Consider the following 20,838-nt stretch of genomic DNA (forward strand, 5'->3'; position numbering starts at 1 on the left):
CATTGTACATGGGTATCGATTAAATTTTTTGTCAGTTAATTTAGTAAAACTTCATAATACTCCCCATAGTGGTTGACTAACCACTATAAAATCGCTATTCTCTAGAAAAATGGAGACAACAAAGGTTCCAAACCTCTATAACCTTCATCATATGTTAGTGAGGGATGCAACTATGCATTAAATTAGAATTTTCCTTTTTTTGAATTTTTCTCAAAATCTATGGGTTAACCCCTACGAAAATATTTAATTTTTCGAAAAATGCTTAATATACTGAAGTCTATGATTTTAGTGTTGTTTTATAATTTCTAAACACATTCTATATTTGTATTAATGTATATTAAACTATTTTTATGGTACATGAGCATCGTTTAAATTTTTTGTCAATTAATTTGGTAAAACTTCATAATACTCCCTAACTTGGTTGAGTAACCACTATACATAGCTATTCTTTAGAAAATGGAGACAACAAAGGTTCCAAACCTCTTTGACCTTCATAATATGTTAGTGAAGGATGCATCTATGCCTTAAAATAAAATTTTCATTTTTTTGAATTTTTTCTCAAAATCTATGGGTTAACCCCTACGAAAATATTGAATTTTTCGGTAAATGCTCTATATAATAAAGCCAATGATTTTTAGTGTTGTTTTAAAATTGCTAAACACATTCTACATTTGTATTAATGTATATTAAACTTTCTTTCATGGTACATGGGTATCGATTAATTTTTTTGTCTGTCAATTTAGTAAAACTTCACCTCATATTGGTTGACTAACCACTATAAAATCGCTATTCTCTAGAAAAACGGAGACAACAAAGGTTCCAAACCTCTTTGACCTTCATCATATGCTAGTGAAGGATGCAAATATGTATTAAAATAGAATTTTAATTTTTTTTTAATTTTTTTTTAAAAATCTATGTGTTAACCCCTACGAAAATATAGAATTTTTCGGTAAATGCTCTATATAATGAAGTCTATGATTTTTAGTGTTGTTTTAAAATTGCTAAAGACATTCTACATTTGTATTAATGTATATTAAACTCTCTTTCATGGTACATGGGTATCGATTAAATTTTTTGTCAGTTAATTTAGTAAAACTTCATAATACTTCCCATATTGGTTGACTAACCATTAAAAATTCGCTATTCTCTAGAAAAACAGAGACAACAAAGATTTCAAACCTCTTTCACCTTCATCATATGTTATTGAAGGATGCAACTATCCATTAAAATAGAATTTTCATTTTTTTGAGTTTTTCTCAAAATTTTTGGGTTAACCCCTACGAAAATATAGAATTTTTCGGTAAATGCTCTATATAATGAAGTCTATGATTTTTAGTGTTGTTTTAAAATTGCTAAACACATTCTACATTTGTATTAATGTATATTAAACTCTCTTTCATGGTACATGGGTATTGTTTTAATTTTTTGTCAATTAATTTAGTAAAACTTCATAATACTCCCAAATTGGTTGACTAACCACTATAAAATCGCTATTCCCTAGAAAACGGAGAAACAAAGGTACCAAACCTCTTTGACCTTCATCATGTGTTAGTTAAGGAAGCAAATATGCATTAAAATAGAATTTTCATTTTTTTTGAATTTTTCTCAAAATTTATGGGTTAACTCTACGAAAATATTTAATTTTTCGGTCAATGCTCTATATACTAAAGCCTATGATCTTTAGTGTTCTTTTAAATTTTCTAAGCACATTATACATTTGTATTAATGTATATTAAACTCTCTTTCATGGTACATGGGCATCGTTTAAATTTTTTGTCAATTAATTTAGTAAAACTTCATAATACTCTCTAAATTGGTTGAGTAACCACTATAAATCACTATTCTTTAGGAAACGGAGACAACAAAGGTTCCAAACCTCTTTGACCTTCATCATATGTTAGTGAAGGATGCAACTATGCATTAAAATAGAATTTTCATTTTTTGATTTTTTCAAAAAATCTATGGGTTAACCCCTACGAAAATATTGAATTTTTCGGTAAATGCTCTATATAATGAAGCCTATGATCTTTAGTGTTGTTTTAAAATTTCAAACCACATTCTACATTCGTATTAATGTATATTAAACTCTCTTTCATGGTACATGGGCATTATTTAAATTTTTTTGTCAATTAATTTAGTAAAACTTCATAATACTCCCCATATTGGTTGACTAACCATTATAAAATCGCTATTCTTTAGAAAAACGGAGACAACAAAGGTTTCAAACCTCTTTCAACTTCATCATATGTTATTGAAGGATGCAACTATCCATTAAATTAGAATTTTCATTTTTTTGAATTTTTCTCAAAATCTTTGGGTTAACCCCTACGAAAATATAGAATTTTTCGGTAAATGCTCAATATAATGAAGTCTATGATTTTTAGTGTTGTTTTAAAATTGGTAAACACATAATACATTTGTATTAATGTATATTAAACTCTCTTTCATGGTACATGGGTATTGTTTAATTTTTTTGTCAATTAATTTAGTAAAACTTCATAATACTCCCAAATTGGTTGACTAACCACTAAAATCGCTATTCTCTAGAAAAACGGAGAAACAAAGGTACCAAACCTCTTTGACCTTCATCATATGTTACTTAAGGAAGCAACTATGCATTAAAATAGAACTTTCATTTTTTTGAATTTTTCTCAAAATCTATGAGTTAACCCCTACGAAAATATTGAATTTTCGGTAAATGCTCTATATAATGAAGCCTATGATCTTTAGTGTTGTTTTAAATTTTCTAAGCTCATTATAAATTTTTATTAATGTATATTAAACTCTTTTTCATGGTACATGGACATCATTTAAATTTTTTGTCAGTTAATTTAGTAAAACTTCATAATACTCCCCAAATTGGTTGAGTAACCACTATAAAATCGCTATTCTCTAGAAAAAAAGAGACGGCAAAGGTTTCAAACCTCTTTGACCTTCATCATATGTTAGTGAAGGATGCAACTATGCATTAAAATAGAATTTTCATTTTTTTGAATTTTTCTCAAAATCTATGTGTTAACCCCCTACGAAAATATAGAATTTTCGGTAAATGCTCTATATAATGAAGTCTATGATTTTTAGTCTTGTTTTAAAATTGATAAAGATATTCTACATTTGTATTAATGTATATTAAACTCTTTTTCATGGTACATGGGTATCGATTAAATTTTTTGTCAGTTAATTTAGTAAAACTTCATAATACTCCCAATATTGGTTGACTAACCACTATAAAATCGCTATTCTCTAGAAAAACGGAAACAACAAAGGTTCCAAACCTCTTTGACCTTCATCATATGCTAGTAAAGGATGCAACTATGCATTAAAATAGAATTTTTCTTTTTTTGAATTTTTCTCAAAATCTATGTGTTAACCCCTACGAAAATATATAATTTTTCGGTAAATGCTCTATATAATGAAGTCTATGATTTTTAGTGTTGTTTTAAAAATGCTAAACACATTCTACATTTGTATTAATGTATATTAAACTCTCTTTCATGGTACATGGGTATCGATTAAATTTTTTGTCAGTTAATTTAGTAAAACTTCATAATACTCCCCATATTGGTTGACTAACCACTATAAAATCGCTATTCTCTAGAAAAACGGAGACAAGAAAGGTTTCAAACCTCTTTCACCTTCTTCATATGTTATTGAAGGATGCAATTATCCATTAAAATAAAATTTCAATTTTTTTGAATTTTTCTGAAAATCTATGGGTTAACCCCTATGAAAATATTGAATTTTTCGGTAAATGCTCTATATAATGAAGCCTATGATTTTTAGTGCTGTTTTAAAATTGCTAAAAACGTTCTACATTTGTATTAATGTATATTAAACTCTCTTTCATGGTACATGGGTATCGATTAAATTTTTTGTCCGTTAATTTAGTAAAATTTCATAATACTCCCCATATTGGTTGAGTAACCACTATAAATCGCTATTCTTTAGAAAAACGGAGACAAAAAAGGTTCCAAACCTCTTTGACCTTCATCATATGTTAGTGAAGAATGCAACTATGCATTTAAATAGAATTTTCATTTTTTTGAAATTTTCTCAAAATCTATGTGTTAACCTCATTTTCCTTCATCATATGTGATAACTTATGATGAAGGAAAATGAGGTTTGAAACTTTTTCTAGAGAATAGCGATTTTATAATGGTTAGTCCACCAATTTAGGGATTATTATGAATTTTACTAAATTAATTGACAAAAAAATAAAACGATATCCATGTACCATGCAAAGTATTTTAATATGCATTAATATAAATATATAATGTGTTTATAAATTTTAAAACTACACTAAAGATCATAGGCTTGAGTATATAGAGCATTTACCGAAAATTTCAATATTTTCGTAGGGGTTAATACATAGATTCTGAGAAAAGTTCAAAAATATGAAAATACTGTTTAATGCATAGTTCATCCTTCACTAACATATGATGAAGGAAAAAGAGGTTTAAAACCTTTGTTGTCTCCGTTTTTCTAGAGAATAGCGATTATATAGTGGTTCGTCCACCAATTTAGGGAGTATTATGAATTTTACTAAATTAATTGACTAAAAATTAAAGCGATGCCCATGTACAATGAAAGAGAGTTTAATATACATTAATACAAATATATAATGTGTTTAGAAATTTTAAAACATCACTAAAGATCATAGACTTCAGTATATAGAGCATTTACGAAAAAATTAATATTTTCGTAGGGGTTAACACATAGATTTTGAAAAAAATTCAAAAATATGAAAATATTATTTTAATGCATAGTTGCATCTTTCACTAACATATGATGAATGTCAAAGAGGTTTGGAACTTTTGTTGTCTCCGTTTTTCTAGAAAATAGCGATGTTATAGTGGTTAGTCCACCAATTTAGGGAGTATTATGAAGTTTTACTAAATTGATTAACAAAAAAATAAAACGATGCCCATGTACCATGAAAGAGGGTTTAATATACATTAATACAAATGTAGAATGTATTTAGAAATTTTAAAACAACACTAAAGATCATATGCTTCAGTATATAGAATATTTACCGAAAAATTCAATATTTCCGTAGGATTCAAATATTGAATTTTACATATATCAATATGTAAATTGCTGTTTATATATTGATATACTGGTTAGTCCACAAACCAATATTACAAACCTATATCTCTGTAATCTGGTTAGTCCACAAACCAGCAATTAATAAACACCATTCAGTCAAAATATATCTATGTATTAAGAAGCATGTCAGCTCAAATTCCACGAGCCCATTACAGCATTACTGTTCTCCAAACTATGTCCAATATTTATTTTAACATGAAAACTATGGAAACTGAGAACCTTAATCCTTTGAACTAGAAAAAATTGATAACATTTTCAACTATCTATATAGTTTGTATTTTAAATTTACTCAGAAGAATTTGGCCATTTGACTCCAATCTTTACTATGTCCCAAACTAGCATGTGCTAATATTATTGACGTAAACATTTATCTCTATAAATTTGGATTAAAAGTACAACAACATAACACTTGCACTTAACCATTAGACTACCATGTCATCTGATGATAACTACGCGAGTTTGTATTCATATACTAAACCAACAAACAAATCTCCATCATTAACTTATACAAAATTCCAAAAATACACAAAATTCGAATACACTCAACACATTACATTGGGATTTCCTCTCAAATCACACAATATATTACACTAAAAAAATTATGTCACACAAAGAAATAACAACACAACACTCTCTACATGTTCCCAGAAAATAATATTTGTTTTACTAACATCTGCTAATAGTAATTAAATATATAAAACACGAAGATTAGAATATAAAACAAAAGGAAAAGTGTATATATATACGTATCTACAGTGTTATAGTCACAACATATATTCATACGAATGTTGCCGCCATTTTCAAATCACCCCTGAAGTCTTCCTTTCCTCCTTACTTTAGATTCACCCTGCAATATATGAATATCATCATTCACTAACTACACACAAATATTAATATCTTCTTGTGTAAACTAACATTAAAAACTGATCTTAATCTTACCATTTGAGTGTATTAAGGATGCATTTAGGCGAATCAGTATCAAGCTTGTTCAAACTAACACCACCGCATCTCAAATTAACAGCGAGCATCCCGATCTTCATCCCTCCGACACCTAATCCAACTTTTGTCTTGGCAACAACGTTAATCACCAAATCTTTACTCTGAAACTTGGACGCGAGCCTCTTAGCCAACCCTCTGTCCACGAGCATGTTCTTCACTGCGGTCTCAACTTTCACGCTAGTCGAGTTCTTTGGACCTTGTCGGAACCCATTAATCGTCGTGTCTCCCATCTGCGTCTCGTCGTTTCCATTACCGATGCTCATGTCCACGGCGGTGTCGCCGTAGTAGAAAACGAGCTTGGCGTTGGGGTTCCTCATCTCGACGCGGGCCACGGCGGCGGCGGAGAGGGAGGAGCCGTCGGGGTCGTCGGAGAGTTTGAAGCCGTCGAGGCGGAAGGAGGAGAGGCTGAAGGTGGGGAGCTTGGGGTCGAACCAGAGGTAGAAGATGGCGGTGGCGATTAGGAAGAGGAAGACGAGGAGGACGATGGTGATGCAGACGCAGCAGCAGCAGGATTTGAAACAGTTTCCGCGTTTTCGCTTTGGTCGGAAGGAGGAAGGCATCCCGGCGGCGGGTTTTCTCATGGGTGGTGGTTGGGGTCTGGCTGCGACGGGAGGTGGTGGAGGAGGAGGTTGAGGAGAGGGCGTGTTTGGATCTCTGTAGCCTGGTGGTTTTTGAAGAACTGGTTTCATTGGATAATCTGCCATTTTATTTGATTCACCTCTCTTCACGATCTGTTTTTATTTTAATAAAAATATATATATTTTTGAAGCGATTGATCAAGAAACAGAAAGATCAAATGTTGATATAACCTGAGAAAAAAAAAACTAGAGAGATAGAGACAATGGTGATGATTGCAGAGATTGGGAAACTTGGTTTCTAAGAGATTTCGAGTTTTGTGTGTTGTGTGTTTGTCGGAAAGGGTTGAGACGTGAGGATGAGAATTCGTTTTGAAACCGATACTCACGCACGCGCGCCGTTTTTCATAAATGCTGACGTGGTCCCTCTTTTTGCTCTTTACCTACCATCAAGGCTTGCTTGCATTTGAAGCCAAATAAGAAAAAGAAGAATAAGAAGAAGATATATATTTTTAGATCTTTTTCTATAGATATACTTACTATACCGTGGCCACAGAGGTGGTGCTTTGGTCTTGCAATGTCTCCAGTAAGTGTTGTTGATTGTGTTATAGAAGAAACTTTTTTTTTTGTTTAGTCTTTCAAAGCTGAATGGTTTGTTCTTTTCTTTAGGTGACTCGTAGAGATTCATAACTGGTGGTGCTGATCAGTCTGCAAGGCTGTGGGATGTGAAGATTTAAAAACAATTTTTATATTCAGTTTCGGTTCTCCTGCCAGTTCTGTTGACCTTTTTTTTTTTCTGTTGGAGATAAGCTTGCCATTGATTACCACTGTTCCCTTTATGGAGCTTACCTATGCTATTCATGTCACAGAAGATACCAAAGACCATAAGTTGGTAGCTCAAAATCTAAGCCTTTAGCATATTTCTTAAAAAGGAAAACTGTTTCTTTGTTTATAAAGTCATTATTATTATTAGCTTTAAACAGATGCCTGGTGCTACTGCCATTGTTGCTAGACTGGGAACTTGCTCAAGCAATCATATGAGGAAGTGGGTCACAAGAATACCATAACATGGCTCTCTAAAGTAGCTGATGATTCTCATTTCCTTACAGGTTCACTTGACAAAAACTGCAAAGAGGCATGTTTACGTGTTCCTTTCTTTTGCTTCAGAGTTTTGCGTTATAATTTATATTTTTTTTAAATTGAATAAAATAAATTAAGTAAAAATGTAAAAAGGTGTAAAAAAATTAATAAAATATCTTTTTAAGAAATGCAAAATCTACAGATGAAATTTGCTAAATACATAACGACAGAGACAATAGCATGAAGAAAACACACTTTGCCTCCTAAAGACAAAAACTGTTTGTTTGTGAATCCACATTCTAATCTTGATTCTCTGTTCATCCATATGCCCATCGTAAGTATTCCTGCTCCCGCAGTTGCTACGATCCTGTTCTCCACCATCATCCAATCCACAAACACCACCAACAAGTGTCAATTTCATAACAAAAGTTCAAGTAATACTGTATATGTTAAAAAATATATATACTGTATATGTATTATATATAAAAAATGTTAATGTGTTGTATTTGCTCGCAAAATTTGAATCTTAAAACAATTTATGTGATGATTATGACATTTATTTTTATTTTTAGAGTATTAATTTTTTTAATTACCAAGTGAGATAAATACAGGCCATGGTGACGCGTTGTGTGATCTTAGGTGCGGAGAATACTGTGACTATGGGGAATACTGTGACTATAGTATGGGAGTCGGAGATAATGCATCCTATCATAACGGCGATGAAATGAGCTGCTAACAAACATCCTAATGCTATTAACCCTAACACGAAAGCTTTTTTGCTTGGAGATTTACACTCGAGTAACCACACCCCCGTTTCCACCTGCATCATGGGCATAACATAAATGAAACAATCATCGTCATCATTATCATTATTTGTTTACTAATGGTATATTTAAGATATATATATATATATATGTATCCAGTGGTGGAGCTAGGAAAATTTGTCAAGAAGATCAATTTATAATTAACATATATCATAGGAGTCAATTACCTAAAATTTACACTTATTTCGAAAAAAATTACATGTAAAGAAATTTTGTTCATACATTCATATGGGTCAACTGACCCACATGCTATCAACGTACCTCTGTCACTGTATGTGCCTTTTGTTGGGCGACTTCGGCTAGCATTGCCACGAAACCAGCAACGACATCTAATCCCACCATCAATAATATACTAAAAACAAATATAACACTAAAGCATTTTCCCCTCTCTATCATTTTTATTATATTCAAGTTTAATCTTCAGTCTTCACTTTGAAAAGATTGGATTATTGTTGAAATTGATAGTATTGTGTGAAGGGAGAAAGTACGGTACTCCATCTTCTAAATAAAATGGATTTATATATAAAGGCTAGAGTCTGGAGTGGATCTTAGGTTACGTGGAAGGTAGCTGAGTGAGTAACTTTGTTCATTCCTATCTACATTAGTAGTCAAATAAAAATGTGTTCATAGATAATATCAAATTAAATAATGATTATCTTTTGGTCAGAAACTTCTGTAGTCATATTTTTCTCACTTGTTTTCCTTTTTTCTTTTGGAATTCAATCAGCTTTGAGTCAAAAGTTATAATTTCTTTAGACTATGGATAAGAACCGGTTATTAAATCTTCTCTTTATAGTTATTTAAGATTCGAATCTAACACTTCTACTTTTAAAGAAGAAAAATTTACCAATAGAACTACCAATTTAAGATACATTTCTTTGTATCTTCACAAAACACATATTATTAATATAGAATATATACACTTGCTTATATGTAAGTTCTCACCTAAAATACAAAAAATGTATATATTTCCATTACTAAAGATGTATATCAGCAAAATATATATCTTTGACCATGAGAAAGGTGAGGAAAGGATAACAGACTTCAATACATGAATGGGGAAAGAGAAAATTCCGGCGATGATATACGATATGTTGTAGTGTTTCTCCTGCATTCAAACAAAAATAGTGTTTCTCCTATTATAAATATATACAAATAACTGACCACTTTGTAATCTGTTGTGAAAGCAACATCGGTGGTAAACTTTGGGGTTTATATATGTTTCTCCAAAGATTGTTTATGATCCTTGGGGTAGTAAATCTCTTTCTCGTTTTTTATTTAATGCTACTTTTGATTGGATTTTTCATTGCTCACAACTACTATATATAATAAAGATCAAAATTGCAATGGTTAACCACCAAAAATTATAATGGTTGATCACCAAAAATTGTAATGATTCACTTAAGTTTTTAACAAAATATTATTTATGAAAGTAAAAAAAAATGTTAAAAAGCAAAAGAAATTTCTGAAAACAAAAGGAATTATAAACAAAACGCACAACAAATAATTACGAGCGAAATGTATAATACACGTTTATATTTTAAATAGATACATCATTTCAAAACAGTTTAATTATAAAAAGACACTTTATAACAATTTTCAAAAAAAAATATTTTTTATTTAGACACATCATTTAAAAAATAACTTTATGACTCTTTACACTAACTAATTCTTGGTATAAAAAATTATACAAAGACACTTTTGGAATATTTAACAACATTTAAAAACTAATATATCGTTTTAGATGAAAAGACACAACTCTTAAAGTTGATACTTGTTAGAATTGCATGTTGGAAACACACATATGTAAACTGACAACTTTTGAAATAGAATACAACCTATCAATTTAATTGAAATTTATAATATTTTGAATTAATTGGGATTGTTATTATTGAAATAGATATAAAGAGAGAAATCTTGTGGAAAGAGTGTTGTTTTTTCAGCTGTGGGTACATGAGGACGCTGACTCTTGTAAAAGGACTTACACTACAGGGACTCCCTCTAAAATGCTGTTCCCATGTCTCCACGTCTCGACCATGGCTAATAATATGCTTCATTAAATTCAGCACTCAACAAGTCATGATGATATTATCTTTTGCTTGGAGGTGGTCAAGATGTAGGCATCAGCTGTAAATACCACTGATAATCGTGATAGGCAACTTCTTGATCCATTCATTGATTGTGTATCTATCATGATGAGTTTTGCTAATTTTGGACCTAATATATATAAGCTGATTTTCATGTACCACTCCAGATTTTGAGTGGAGATTTATAGAAATATTTGTTATTATTGATTTTCTTATCCAAGCAAAGCAACAAACACCGATCTGAGAGATGTCTCTCATACATACACTACATCATGAGGTCTATTATACTGAATGCAACAAAGGAAGCCATATATAAAAATAGAGCCTCTCCATATTAACAACCACCCCCTCTCTCTCTCTCTGAAAATATATATAGATCAAATCATCTCCATCTCCATCTCTTCTATACTATCTAACAAGTTTTCTGGAATTAGCATACACTTGTTTTGTTTCTTTCTGTCGACAAATTAAGTAGAAGTCGACACACAGAGTGTTATGATTAGCGAGCAGCTACACCATCAGCTCGAGGCTTTGTATCAAGCAGTTGATGCAGTTTGCTGGTCGAGTTAGTCTCATTGTCTCCTTGCTTCTTGTTCTTGTCGTCTCCATTTCCTGAGCTCTTAACTCTCTTTTCAGGTTCTGAACTTTTCAGCTTGTCCTGCAACCCCCCAACAAAAGCGTCACCTTCAAGAAACTAATACTTATTCATTAGTCAATGCTTTTTACTTACCAGTAAGGTTGCATTAGCTCCTCTTAGATTATTAGATTTCTCATTAAGTTGGTTTAGTTCAGATCTTAACGCCATGTTTTCTGCTGTTAGAGCTTCAACTTTCCTCGCCAGTTCTTCAGTCTCAGCCTTTAAAACACAAATGATGTGTTAATGAGACTCATACTAAGAACATACAAAAAGAAAAGAGAGAACGTTTTAGAAACAAACCTGTTTCCTTAATCTTGACCTTCTAGCAGATTCTCTATTAGACTGTTTCCTTCTCTCCCGTTTCAGTTCTCTCTCGTTCTGAACAGCAAAAATGGATTTACTTGTCAGGGAGATGTAACAAAACTAGCTAGATGGAAGACTAAGTCACTAAGGGTACCTGAAGCCAAGTTTCAGGAGGAACCATGGCTAAAGATTGTGACATGAAGGTGGGGTTTGAATTTGCACTTACACCAGCAGCAGATACTATAGCTCCACCTCCTCCTTGAACACTAGGCTTTACGCAGTTATTATCACCACTTGACTGAGAAACAGACCGAAATGAGCTTGACTGAACCAAATGTTTCTTCTCATCTACCCACACACAAAAAAAAATCATCATTCACACCAAATCTCTCTATTTGAGACATGCAAAAAAAAGACTAATACCTTTGGCTGGAGTTCCTTCTCGGCTTCTCTTAAGTTTCGGTTCATCAGCCTAAGAACATGCAAAAAAAGGTTTAAGCATTAGACCATTTGAGGTTCTGATTGTAGATGAGACTACGAGAGACATTACCCCAGTGGTATTCCCGTCACTTCCATCACTAGAACCATCCGTTTCTGAGCTGTTCCGTGAGCGTTTACCTTCATCACCATTATTACCATTGCCAAGAGACATAGCAAGTCCATCAAACTCTTTCAGCTTCTTCATCAGCCCATTCTCTGTGTTCCCTGTTGATTTACTAGGAGTGTCTATGTTCAATGGCGTCCCCGGCTGCCCATTTTTACAATGAAACCCATAAAAACAGTGAGCAAAAAAAAACCATTACACAATCCATAATGATACTACTTACAGTTGTTAAAGGTGTTGCACCCTTTTGACCATGTGGCTGTGACCCCTGTTAACAAAAATATTAAGTCAGTCAATCACTTGAGTTTTCAGATTTAAAAAGGTCAGCGATGATTGTTATTCACCATGGGGAATCCAGGATGAGCGTAGACTCCTCCTCCATGAGGGTAAACCGCTGCATAGGGTGTTCCATATGGTGACATCATATGCTAAAAAAGATTCAAGACCAAAAACATTAACCAATAGTCTTCCATGTATAAGAAAAAAAAAAGTCTTTGGGGTTGACTAATAATAATACCTGAGGATTCCACATGTAAGGAGGAGGAGGATGACCAGATGCAGCAGCCATAGCTGAGTTGTAATAAGGGGGCATTGCTACTCTTGGACCATAATAAGCCTATCAAAGTATCATCATTACATAAACCGGAAAGAGAGAGAGAGAGAGTAAAAGTAATAACAATACTAACCTGCATAGCGGCCCAATCAGGGTAGACATGAACATTTGTTTGATCCTGTCAACACATACAAGATAACATTAGTTTTGACTCTATTACAAGAACACTATTGACTTGAGAGTTATGGTCTGAAATTAATAATAAAAATACCGCAGGTGGTGAAGATGGTTTGTTGTCTGATTTGGTAACCTTTGGTTCCTCGCTCTTTCCCATGGTCTTAACGTTTCCACACTTTAACAACAATTGTCTCTTTCTGCAAAAAACAAAGTTGTTGTGTGAGAAGCAAGAAGCATATGGGCAGAAACGTCTTTCCACCTTCCGTTATTTGTTCAGGAAGACAAAGAGAATCAACAAAGTCGATACAAATGTACAACTCTACCCTTGAAACACATGCACCTAAAAAAAAAAAAAAAAAAAAGACTGTTCTTCTTCTCATCGCTTTTGCTGTTCATGTTTAAATTCAAAGAACTTAATTCAACTAATACAAAGAGACGATGCAAAACGTAAGAACAAAACATAAAAAGCAAAAAAAAACTATCATAACAATCATATACAAAAAACTAAAGAAGAGCAATGAATGATGATGATCCTCTGATAAGTTTAAATTTAATGCAAATTACCTGCAAGAATCTGTAACCTGAGCTCAGAGATACAAATCTAGAAACTTGAAACCTAAAGAGAAATTTTAAAGCATTTCAATCTCTCTCTAGAAAAACAGAGAGAAAAAAAGAGTTCAGTTTTTTTTTGAGGGAGGAGGAAGACGAGAGAGAAAAAACGGAGCGCCAAGACGATGACCACGTCATCAAACACGTGTCATGAGAATATAATACAGCGTAAACTACGGTGGTGTTTGATGAGTTGGCTCATCGACTTTCGTGCCACCCATTTGTGTTTCTCTTCTCTTCCCTTCTCATCTTTTACCGTACACGTGTTCGATTATTAGTCGCTCTACGCCATCAAGTCATGTGACTTACGTGGTCCGTCTGTTTTAATTTAATTACCATTTTCTAATTCATTGCGAGTTTAAAAAGGATTTTATTATTCGATATTTACTAGGCTTAGACGTTTTTACCCCAATATGAAGTACCTCTTTAAATCCGGATAAAAAAATCAAAACTGAATCTGAACATTTATACAAAGATAACCAAATGGGACTTATGAATTTAGTACTTTGGGATATAGTTATAATTCGAACCGAATCAAAATCCGAATTAGGATCCAAAGATATCCGAACATAATTAAATATGTTAATGTTTTAATATGTTAAATTAATTTAGATATTTCATAGTTTTCAATAGTTTATTTTATTTGTTATTTTAAATATTTTTTAGTTTGAGTAGATAATTAAACTAAATTTTAGTTAGATTTATGAGTAATTTATATATTTTGAAAAACATTTGTCAAATTTTTAGGTTAAAATAATATTTTTAAACGATTTTAGACATTATAATCCGATTCGAACCGAATTTGGTGGGAATCATACTAAATTTTGATCTATAATTAGTAAAGTCTGAATGTGATTTATGAGTATAAACCGAAAATTTAAAAATCTGAATCCACCGAACCGAATTTCGACGGGTTCCAAAGGACCATGCCTAATATTTACCATAGTTTATAAATCCTCTTCAAATCCGCCAACTAATTTACTTTTAGATCCGGAAAGGACATGGTGGTAATTACACGCAAGAAAAGACCTTTGACTATTAAGCATCTCCGACGCGGAGAGCACTTCTGTCCACCCTACTCAGCATCTTGACCGTCCATCTTACACCCCACCGATTCAAATCTTCCAAAGGTGCCACAATACGACCAACGTGTATGGCCACGTTTTTGCCATCATGGAAGTTGCATTTTTTAACCTTATTTAATTATTATTAAACAAAAGAAGACATTAGGACCCACGATTCCGACAACTGCTTCGCATCCAACGGCTGGGATATTACTAACGATCGAACGGATGAGAAACAAGCCACGCCAGTTGAATATTGGCATCTAGAGAGAGGTTTAAATGGGCCAACGAGGCTTTTGCGTTGGCGTAAACGAGCTTCTGTCCACGAAGTGGTCCCTACGTTACGAAATGCGACTCACATGGATGTATCTACCTGTCGGTTAATGATTCGACAATGTAGAAAATATTGTCTGGACACATACTTGTATAACTCTACTGAGGTTCCCGATGACGTAAGCGAAGGCAAAGACCACGTCACTTTCGAATCTAGGCCGTTTAGTTCTGAAAAATCCGACGGTGATGCAGCTTTAACGCCGCCTCGAGTAAGAATAAAACGTGTGTATATATATAACTCGAATCATCTGACGTGGCGATCAATAATGTAATGGAGAAAAAAAGGATTTATTATTGCTACGTGTGGGGTCGAAGTCAGAAAAAAGAGATATAAATCGACGGTCCAAATGTCTTTCCGACAAAATGACGTGTCCGTCTGGTAAGCAAGATAGTCTTACGCATTTATATGGGCCCGCATGTGACGAGGACTCGAATATTCTTTCAGTTTTCCGCTATTACCCTTGACACTTTTCACTAATTCCTTGACGTACCACTCACTCTAGCCGCATTGTTTGAACGTCTCAAAGCCTTCATGTTCACACCAGAACATGATGGTCTTACTGAGTGACCCTCGTAGAACCCATATTTTAGGCCCATCTCATATGTTAGGCCCTAACTCTTATGTTAGGCCCTAATTGATTTTCCGTGTCAAATAAAGGCCCAAAACCTTGTGCTTAGGTACTTCAAGATAAGAAAAACTATTCCATTCGAAAACCCGAACCAGAACGGATCGAAAATTTACAAATACTTTTTGATCTAAACTTTTTTTTCCAAAAAAACCAGAACCCAAAAAAACGATCCAAACAAATCCGGACCCGATAAGAACCGATTTGTACCCGACTCAAAAACATGTATATCCAAACCTATGTTTTTCTTTGTTCAATTATATATATTATTTTATAATTTAGTTGAAATATCTATTGTTAACAATATTTATTATTATTTTGTGATATTTTAAGTAATACGAAGCTTTAAATGTATAATTTAGAGTTTAAAGATGTTTTGTTTTAATTATTAAAAGTTTAATTTAAGTTTTTTTGTAAAATTTTAAATATATATGACAAATATTGACTATATTTGATGGAGTTTAGGTATGTCACTTTTTTTAGTTTCTAAATATCTGAACCTGATTCGATTTGGACCAGAAAATTGCAGGTATTTTATAGGTTTTTTAGTTATAGATCCGAACCGATCCGGACTATTGTTTAGGATCGGAAAGATCCGGACCCAATTAAATTTACAGCGTGGATAATCTTGGGTTAGCAAAGTGAAACTAGTGCAAATAGATAAATTCCAATAATATTATAGGCCCATCTCATATATTAGGCCCAATTTTATTTCCCGTCTTGGGGTTAAGGTGAAGAGAAACTAGTGCAAATAGATAAATTCCAATTAAATTTACAGCGTGGATACTCTTTTACTGCTCCGTAAGCAAATTACAAAAGACACTCTTGGTTTGAGCTTACTACATGGAGAGGGTAGAGGAGACTCGCAAAGAGAGATGTTGATCAGTGAAGGTCTGTTCGTTTAATAGTGAGCTCAGCACGGAGATGGAGAATGCCATCGATGAAGTATTGACTATCCTCCGCAATAAACGAAGTCCAAGGGATCCCGAAGAGGTTCCTGTAACCAACAGCTTTGCCACCAGTGAACGTGTAGTTCCCTTTGTACTTGCAAGCGTAATCCTGCGAAGGCTTCTCTCTAGCCGCGAACTCGTAGTCCACACCAAAGCTCACAGCTCCTTTCTCTTGCATCCCAAGGAACAGACCAAAGCAGTGGAACGAGCTTTGCTGGTCCATGTTGCAATGCGCAGAGAGGAAGAAGCCTTGACCTCCTAAGTGAAAGGCCTGAGAGTAGACTCTCCCCGAAGGGAACAGTCCTGTGCACTCCTCTCGCTTCAAGTCCAGGTACACTACGCACTGCGGACGAGGAAGCTCGAACTCGACTACTTTCACAGGTCTGTATTTGTAAGCCCTCTCAATGAACCGGCGGTTCGTTGAGTCCGATCCTTCAGCTGCTAGGATGCGTTGCCTGTGTGGAGCTTCCGCTTTGAAGAAGAGCGCTTCTAGAACCTGCTTTGACGCTACTTCGTGGTCAAAGTCGCTGCAGGTTAGCACCTTTTTGAGCTTTCTGCACGTCATGTATGGGAAGCGTATGTAAAGAGCAAGGCGTGAGCCTAGAATCTCTCTACGGTCTTCCAACGAACTGTACTGTCCCCTCGCCCATTTCAACACAAAGTCGTAAACAGCGTCCTCAGAAGCAATTTGTAGATCATCGCTCGATAGTATCGCCTCGATTCCAGCCAACGGTAAGGCCATAACCTCCTCCTGAAACCTGTAAACAAAAATGGTTTAACTTTCACAACACTCTTAAGTGAATGCATTTTTTTGAGTAGTCTTTGCTTACTTGGTGATATCCTTGAAACGCGAGGCAAGGAACTGTTTAGCTGCATCGGTTAAGGGCTGGACAGCTTCGGCCATTAAGACGCTGGAGGGGAGGTCGAGATAGAGCAAAGCGGAATCGGGAGTCATAGGCATGTTGCGGAGAAGTCTACTGCAGTACCTCATGCAGGAAGCAACCTCAAACTTGTCAGCAGCCATGAGAACATCTAGTAAAGCAGGTGCTGTTGTGACAGTTAGAGAGTTGCTGTACACAAAGTTTAATAGCTCCATCAAAGCACCTTCCTCTGCCATAAATAAATCAACATTGTGAAGTCTCATGGATACAAAATACCATAAATAAAAACCAAAAATCAGTAAGAGAGTTAATAAAAAACGGAATAAAGAATCAAAAGCCAACATGAAAGTGCCATACCTTGAGCACTAATTCTAAGGGTTACATGTCTCTGTTCTGACTCCCTCATTCCATTAGAGAACAGCTACAACAAGAAGCAAAGGACAGTGTTACATGTAACATAAACAAACCAATAAGACTCAAAATAAGAAGAAAGGAACCTTGTAGAAGAAAGGGGATTTAGCAGCCAAGATAGGAGAGCTTATATGCAGCTCCTTAACATTAACAACAGTAGATTGATCCATCCCCCAGTTCGGCTCACTAGATGCATCATCATCACCTAAAAAAAAACATTTTACTATAAAATTTTACACAAGCTACCTCAAGAATGCAATCTCAAGAAAGAACCTGAGAGAGCCTCCTCCTCTTCCACCATAGCCTCTCCTCCTTCTTCATCAAGATTATCATCCAAATCCGGTTGGTTGTTATCCGTTATAATCTGCTCTTCAGGACACGCCACAATGTCCGAAACCGTAACTGCAAATGCAAAACATCAAAGTTAATTAACTTTCTTATAAAGGAGAAATCAAAATCCCTAAACTAATTAAAAATTTCAATCGGTTCAATTGATCAAAAGCCCTAAACCGAGATTTGAATCGGTTGAATAGATAACCATTATCCTTCTTATTGTTGTCCTCTCTTCTCCTCTTGCGATGACGAGCCCAATCGGCAATACTCGTGCACCCTCCTTCGCCGACATCAGACGTGGAATCCGAGGACGGACCGCCCATGATCTCGATCCGGAGCAAACGGTCGGAGAAGTTGCTGTCGTTGAAGGCGAATCCGAAATCGCCTTCGGAGGAGGAGGAGGAAGAACCGTGGCGAGAGAAATTGGAGTCCATCTCCGTCTTGGGGTCGAATAGATCGGCGTCGTTGGAGGAGCCTCTCATAACTTCCTTTTTTTTTCTCGAAACCCTCTCTCTCTCTCCGTCTTCTCTTCCGGCGAAGAATCGAACAGATTTGAATCGGGAAGAAGAAGAAGAAGGGGTCAAATTCGAAAATGAGGAACAAACCCTAGAAATGTGTTTTTTTTTTTTAATTGGAGAAAGGAAGTTGAACGGTTACGGTTACAGGTCGGTAGCGTATTGATAAATCAAATCATAAATGGATGGGCTAAATTAAGACAACCGGTTTTGTTAGTTAGCGCGGCAATCAGGTTCGGTCTCTTTAATTTAATAAAGGATTTAGTTAATCGTGTTTAGTACTGTTCTAATGCTTAAATCAGGTTCGGTCTCTATAGGTTTTAATTTAATAAACCTTTATTTAATCGTGTTTAGTTCTGTTCTAATGCTTAAATCAGGTTCGGTCTCTATAGGTTTTAATTTAATAAACCTTTATTTAATCGTGTTTAGTACAGTTTTAATACTTACTTTAATTTTTCATAGGCATTGCAATTGTCTGAAAATAAAAAATCGGTATTAAATTTTCATTTTCATATTCTTATTTAGTCCAAAAAATGTTGGGGTACGTTATATTAAAATTGGAAACAAAAATTTATTTAAAAAAAAAAATCTCATAAGAAACTTAAATCAATTTATTCAGAAATAGTTTATAGAAATAAATTAAGTTTTGTGGGAGAGGCTTAGAATTTACGTAATTAGAAGAAAAGAAAAGTTGAGTTGTCTTTGTGTTGTTCTGGTAATAGGAAAAGTTTGTAGTGTAATTGGTTGGAAAGCGTAGACTTTTGTAAGAAGACAATTCGTTCAACAAACGGCAATGCCTAATCTCGTTTGATGTTTGTTTGGGAGCTTTGAATCAAAAGTCTATTCTGGAGTTTCTTTATTTAAAAAGTTCAACTTCTTACAGACTTTGTTAATTTTGAACATTAATTGAAAGCTTGACCATGCAACTATCATAGGTTAATTGGATGTCATGAACACAATTTTTGACTAACCAATCCGTTTTACACTTCGTGGTAGGCCACACGACAACTAGTCTACTAGAGGTGACCATTTGAACTAATGTATGTGTTACAATCAAACTAACTATAATTTATAAAACACAATATATGTTTTAAAACAAACAATGTTAACTAACTGAATAGACCATAATTTGTTTATATTCATGTAATAGAAAACGTATTGAGTCAATTTTTAGGATATTATTCGGTTACATGTCCCCCATTCTAAATTTCTAACTAAGATGTGTTCATTTTAGTAACATATGAAATAATTTGATGGCGATTGACAATAAAAAGGACGTTTTAGGTTAATAGATAAGTTTGTGACAAAAAAAAAAAGGTTAATAGATAAGTAAACATATAACACTTGTAAATTATTCTATACAAGATCCAACGTAATTTACAATTTAATTAGACCAAACTGAACCAAATGAATACAGGCCAAGGTTGCATGATAAAAACATAAAACAAGCACATAACTCACAGTTAGTTATGTACGAGTTCTCATTGTAAATAAAACAACCTACATTAAGACATTGCTAGTTATGTTTAATTTGATTGAGATCCCAATAAATAAACAGCATTCATATCATATATTGAAACTGGCCCACGATATATATCTTCCCATATTAAGCAGAGCATCAATGACGCTTCAATGCAAGCATCAACCACAAAGACCTACAAATTAAACACATCAAACTGAAACAAGGAATCATTAGAAAATCCCCACGTTGTTTGAATCAAGAAGAAGGTTGGTTGAACCTTACCCAACCATGAATATAGTTAAAGAAATTATCCTTAAAATATTCTTTATAGTTGTCAAACATATAAGAACTAATTACGTGTATATAAAACTTTTCAAAAGCACAATATGCAAATATATATTATATACAAAAGTTTATATAAACAAGAGAAAAGGAACAGGAGCTCCCTTCAATCCAAACGAAGAGAAGAGAAGGATATATATACGTAGAGAAAGAGAGAAGATCTAAGAGGCCATGCAAACCCCAGTAAAAGTGCTCATTATTCAAGCACTTAATGAGGGAATCCATGAACAATTAGATTTTCTGCTTTTATTTCCTTAAATCTTGTCCTCCTCGTTTTGAACGAAGGGAGCTCCTTCGGTTACGCTTTAAAAGCCATAGTACAAAAAGATAGTGAAACAAAACGAAAGGATTAAATAAAAGTAGCTCG

At 34.0% G+C, this 20,838-nt stretch overlaps 3 protein-coding genes and 3 long non-coding RNA genes across 7 annotated transcripts; 2 read left to right on the forward strand and 4 right to left on the reverse strand.

Moving 5' to 3' along the window:
- On the reverse strand, positions 1-3,046 carry LOC117134307. Its single transcript, XR_004458552.1, has 2 exons — positions 2,934-3,046; positions 1-489 (listed from the first exon to the last, which is right to left on the reverse strand). It is a non-coding gene; the product is annotated as an uncharacterized LOC117134307 (long non-coding RNA).
- Positions 3,047-5,546: 2,500 nt separating this feature from the next.
- On the reverse strand, positions 5,547-6,866 carry LOC103866482 (NDR1/HIN1-like protein 6). Its single transcript, XM_009144415.3, has 2 exons — positions 6,046-6,866; positions 5,547-5,953 (listed from the first exon to the last, which is right to left on the reverse strand). Exons 1-2 carry the CDS (start codon positions 6,807-6,809, stop codon positions 5,938-5,940), a joined length of 780 nt encoding a protein of 259 aa, XP_009142663.1. The 5' UTR covers positions 6,810-6,866; the 3' UTR covers positions 5,547-5,937.
- Positions 6,867-7,224: 358 nt separating this feature from the next.
- LOC117134309 lies at positions 7,225-7,947 on the forward strand. Its single transcript, XR_004458554.1, has 2 exons — positions 7,225-7,266; positions 7,350-7,947. It is a non-coding gene; the product is annotated as an uncharacterized LOC117134309 (long non-coding RNA).
- A 2,957-nt stretch (positions 7,948-10,904) lies between these two features.
- Positions 10,905-13,729, reverse strand: LOC103866484 (G-box-binding factor 3). 2 transcript variants are annotated; one of them, XM_009144421.3, is made up of 12 exons: positions 13,510-13,729; positions 13,040-13,142; positions 12,902-12,946; positions 12,733-12,831; positions 12,560-12,643; positions 12,439-12,483; positions 12,162-12,359; positions 12,035-12,083; positions 11,838-11,959; positions 11,609-11,686; positions 11,402-11,527; positions 10,905-11,329 (listed from the first exon to the last, which is right to left on the reverse strand). In XM_009144421.3, the coding sequence occupies exons 2-12, from the start codon at positions 13,100-13,102 to the stop codon at positions 11,171-11,173; spliced, it is 1,068 nt and encodes a 355-aa protein (XP_009142669.1). In that variant the 5' UTR covers positions 13,103-13,142; positions 13,510-13,729; the 3' UTR covers positions 10,905-11,170. The 2 variants fall into 2 exon arrangements, with proteins under 2 accessions (XP_009142669.1, XP_009142667.1); XM_009144419.3 differs by having other exon boundaries at positions 11,766-11,959; positions 13,510-13,725.
- Positions 13,730-16,248: 2,519 nt separating this feature from the next.
- Positions 16,249-18,835, reverse strand: LOC103866485 (BTB/POZ domain-containing protein At2g46260). Its single transcript, XM_009144422.3, has 6 exons — positions 18,358-18,835; positions 18,093-18,221; positions 17,906-18,024; positions 17,766-17,829; positions 17,358-17,637; positions 16,249-17,285 (listed from the first exon to the last, which is right to left on the reverse strand). Exons 1-6 carry the CDS (start codon positions 18,632-18,634, stop codon positions 16,460-16,462), a joined length of 1,695 nt encoding a protein of 564 aa, XP_009142670.2. The 5' UTR covers positions 18,635-18,835; the 3' UTR covers positions 16,249-16,459.
- Positions 18,836-19,075: 240 nt separating this feature from the next.
- LOC117134308 lies at positions 19,076-20,349 on the forward strand. The gene is made up of 2 exons (XR_004458553.1): positions 19,076-19,951; positions 19,985-20,349. It is a non-coding gene; the product is annotated as an uncharacterized LOC117134308 (long non-coding RNA).
- Positions 20,350-20,838: the final 489 nt, after the last annotated feature.

The sequence above is a fragment of the Brassica rapa genome, chromosome A05, assembly GCF_000309985.2.
Source record: "Brassica rapa cultivar Chiifu-401-42 chromosome A05, CAAS_Brap_v3.01, whole genome shotgun sequence".
In the NCBI taxonomy this organism is placed as follows: domain Eukaryota; kingdom Viridiplantae; phylum Streptophyta; class Magnoliopsida; order Brassicales; family Brassicaceae; genus Brassica; species Brassica rapa.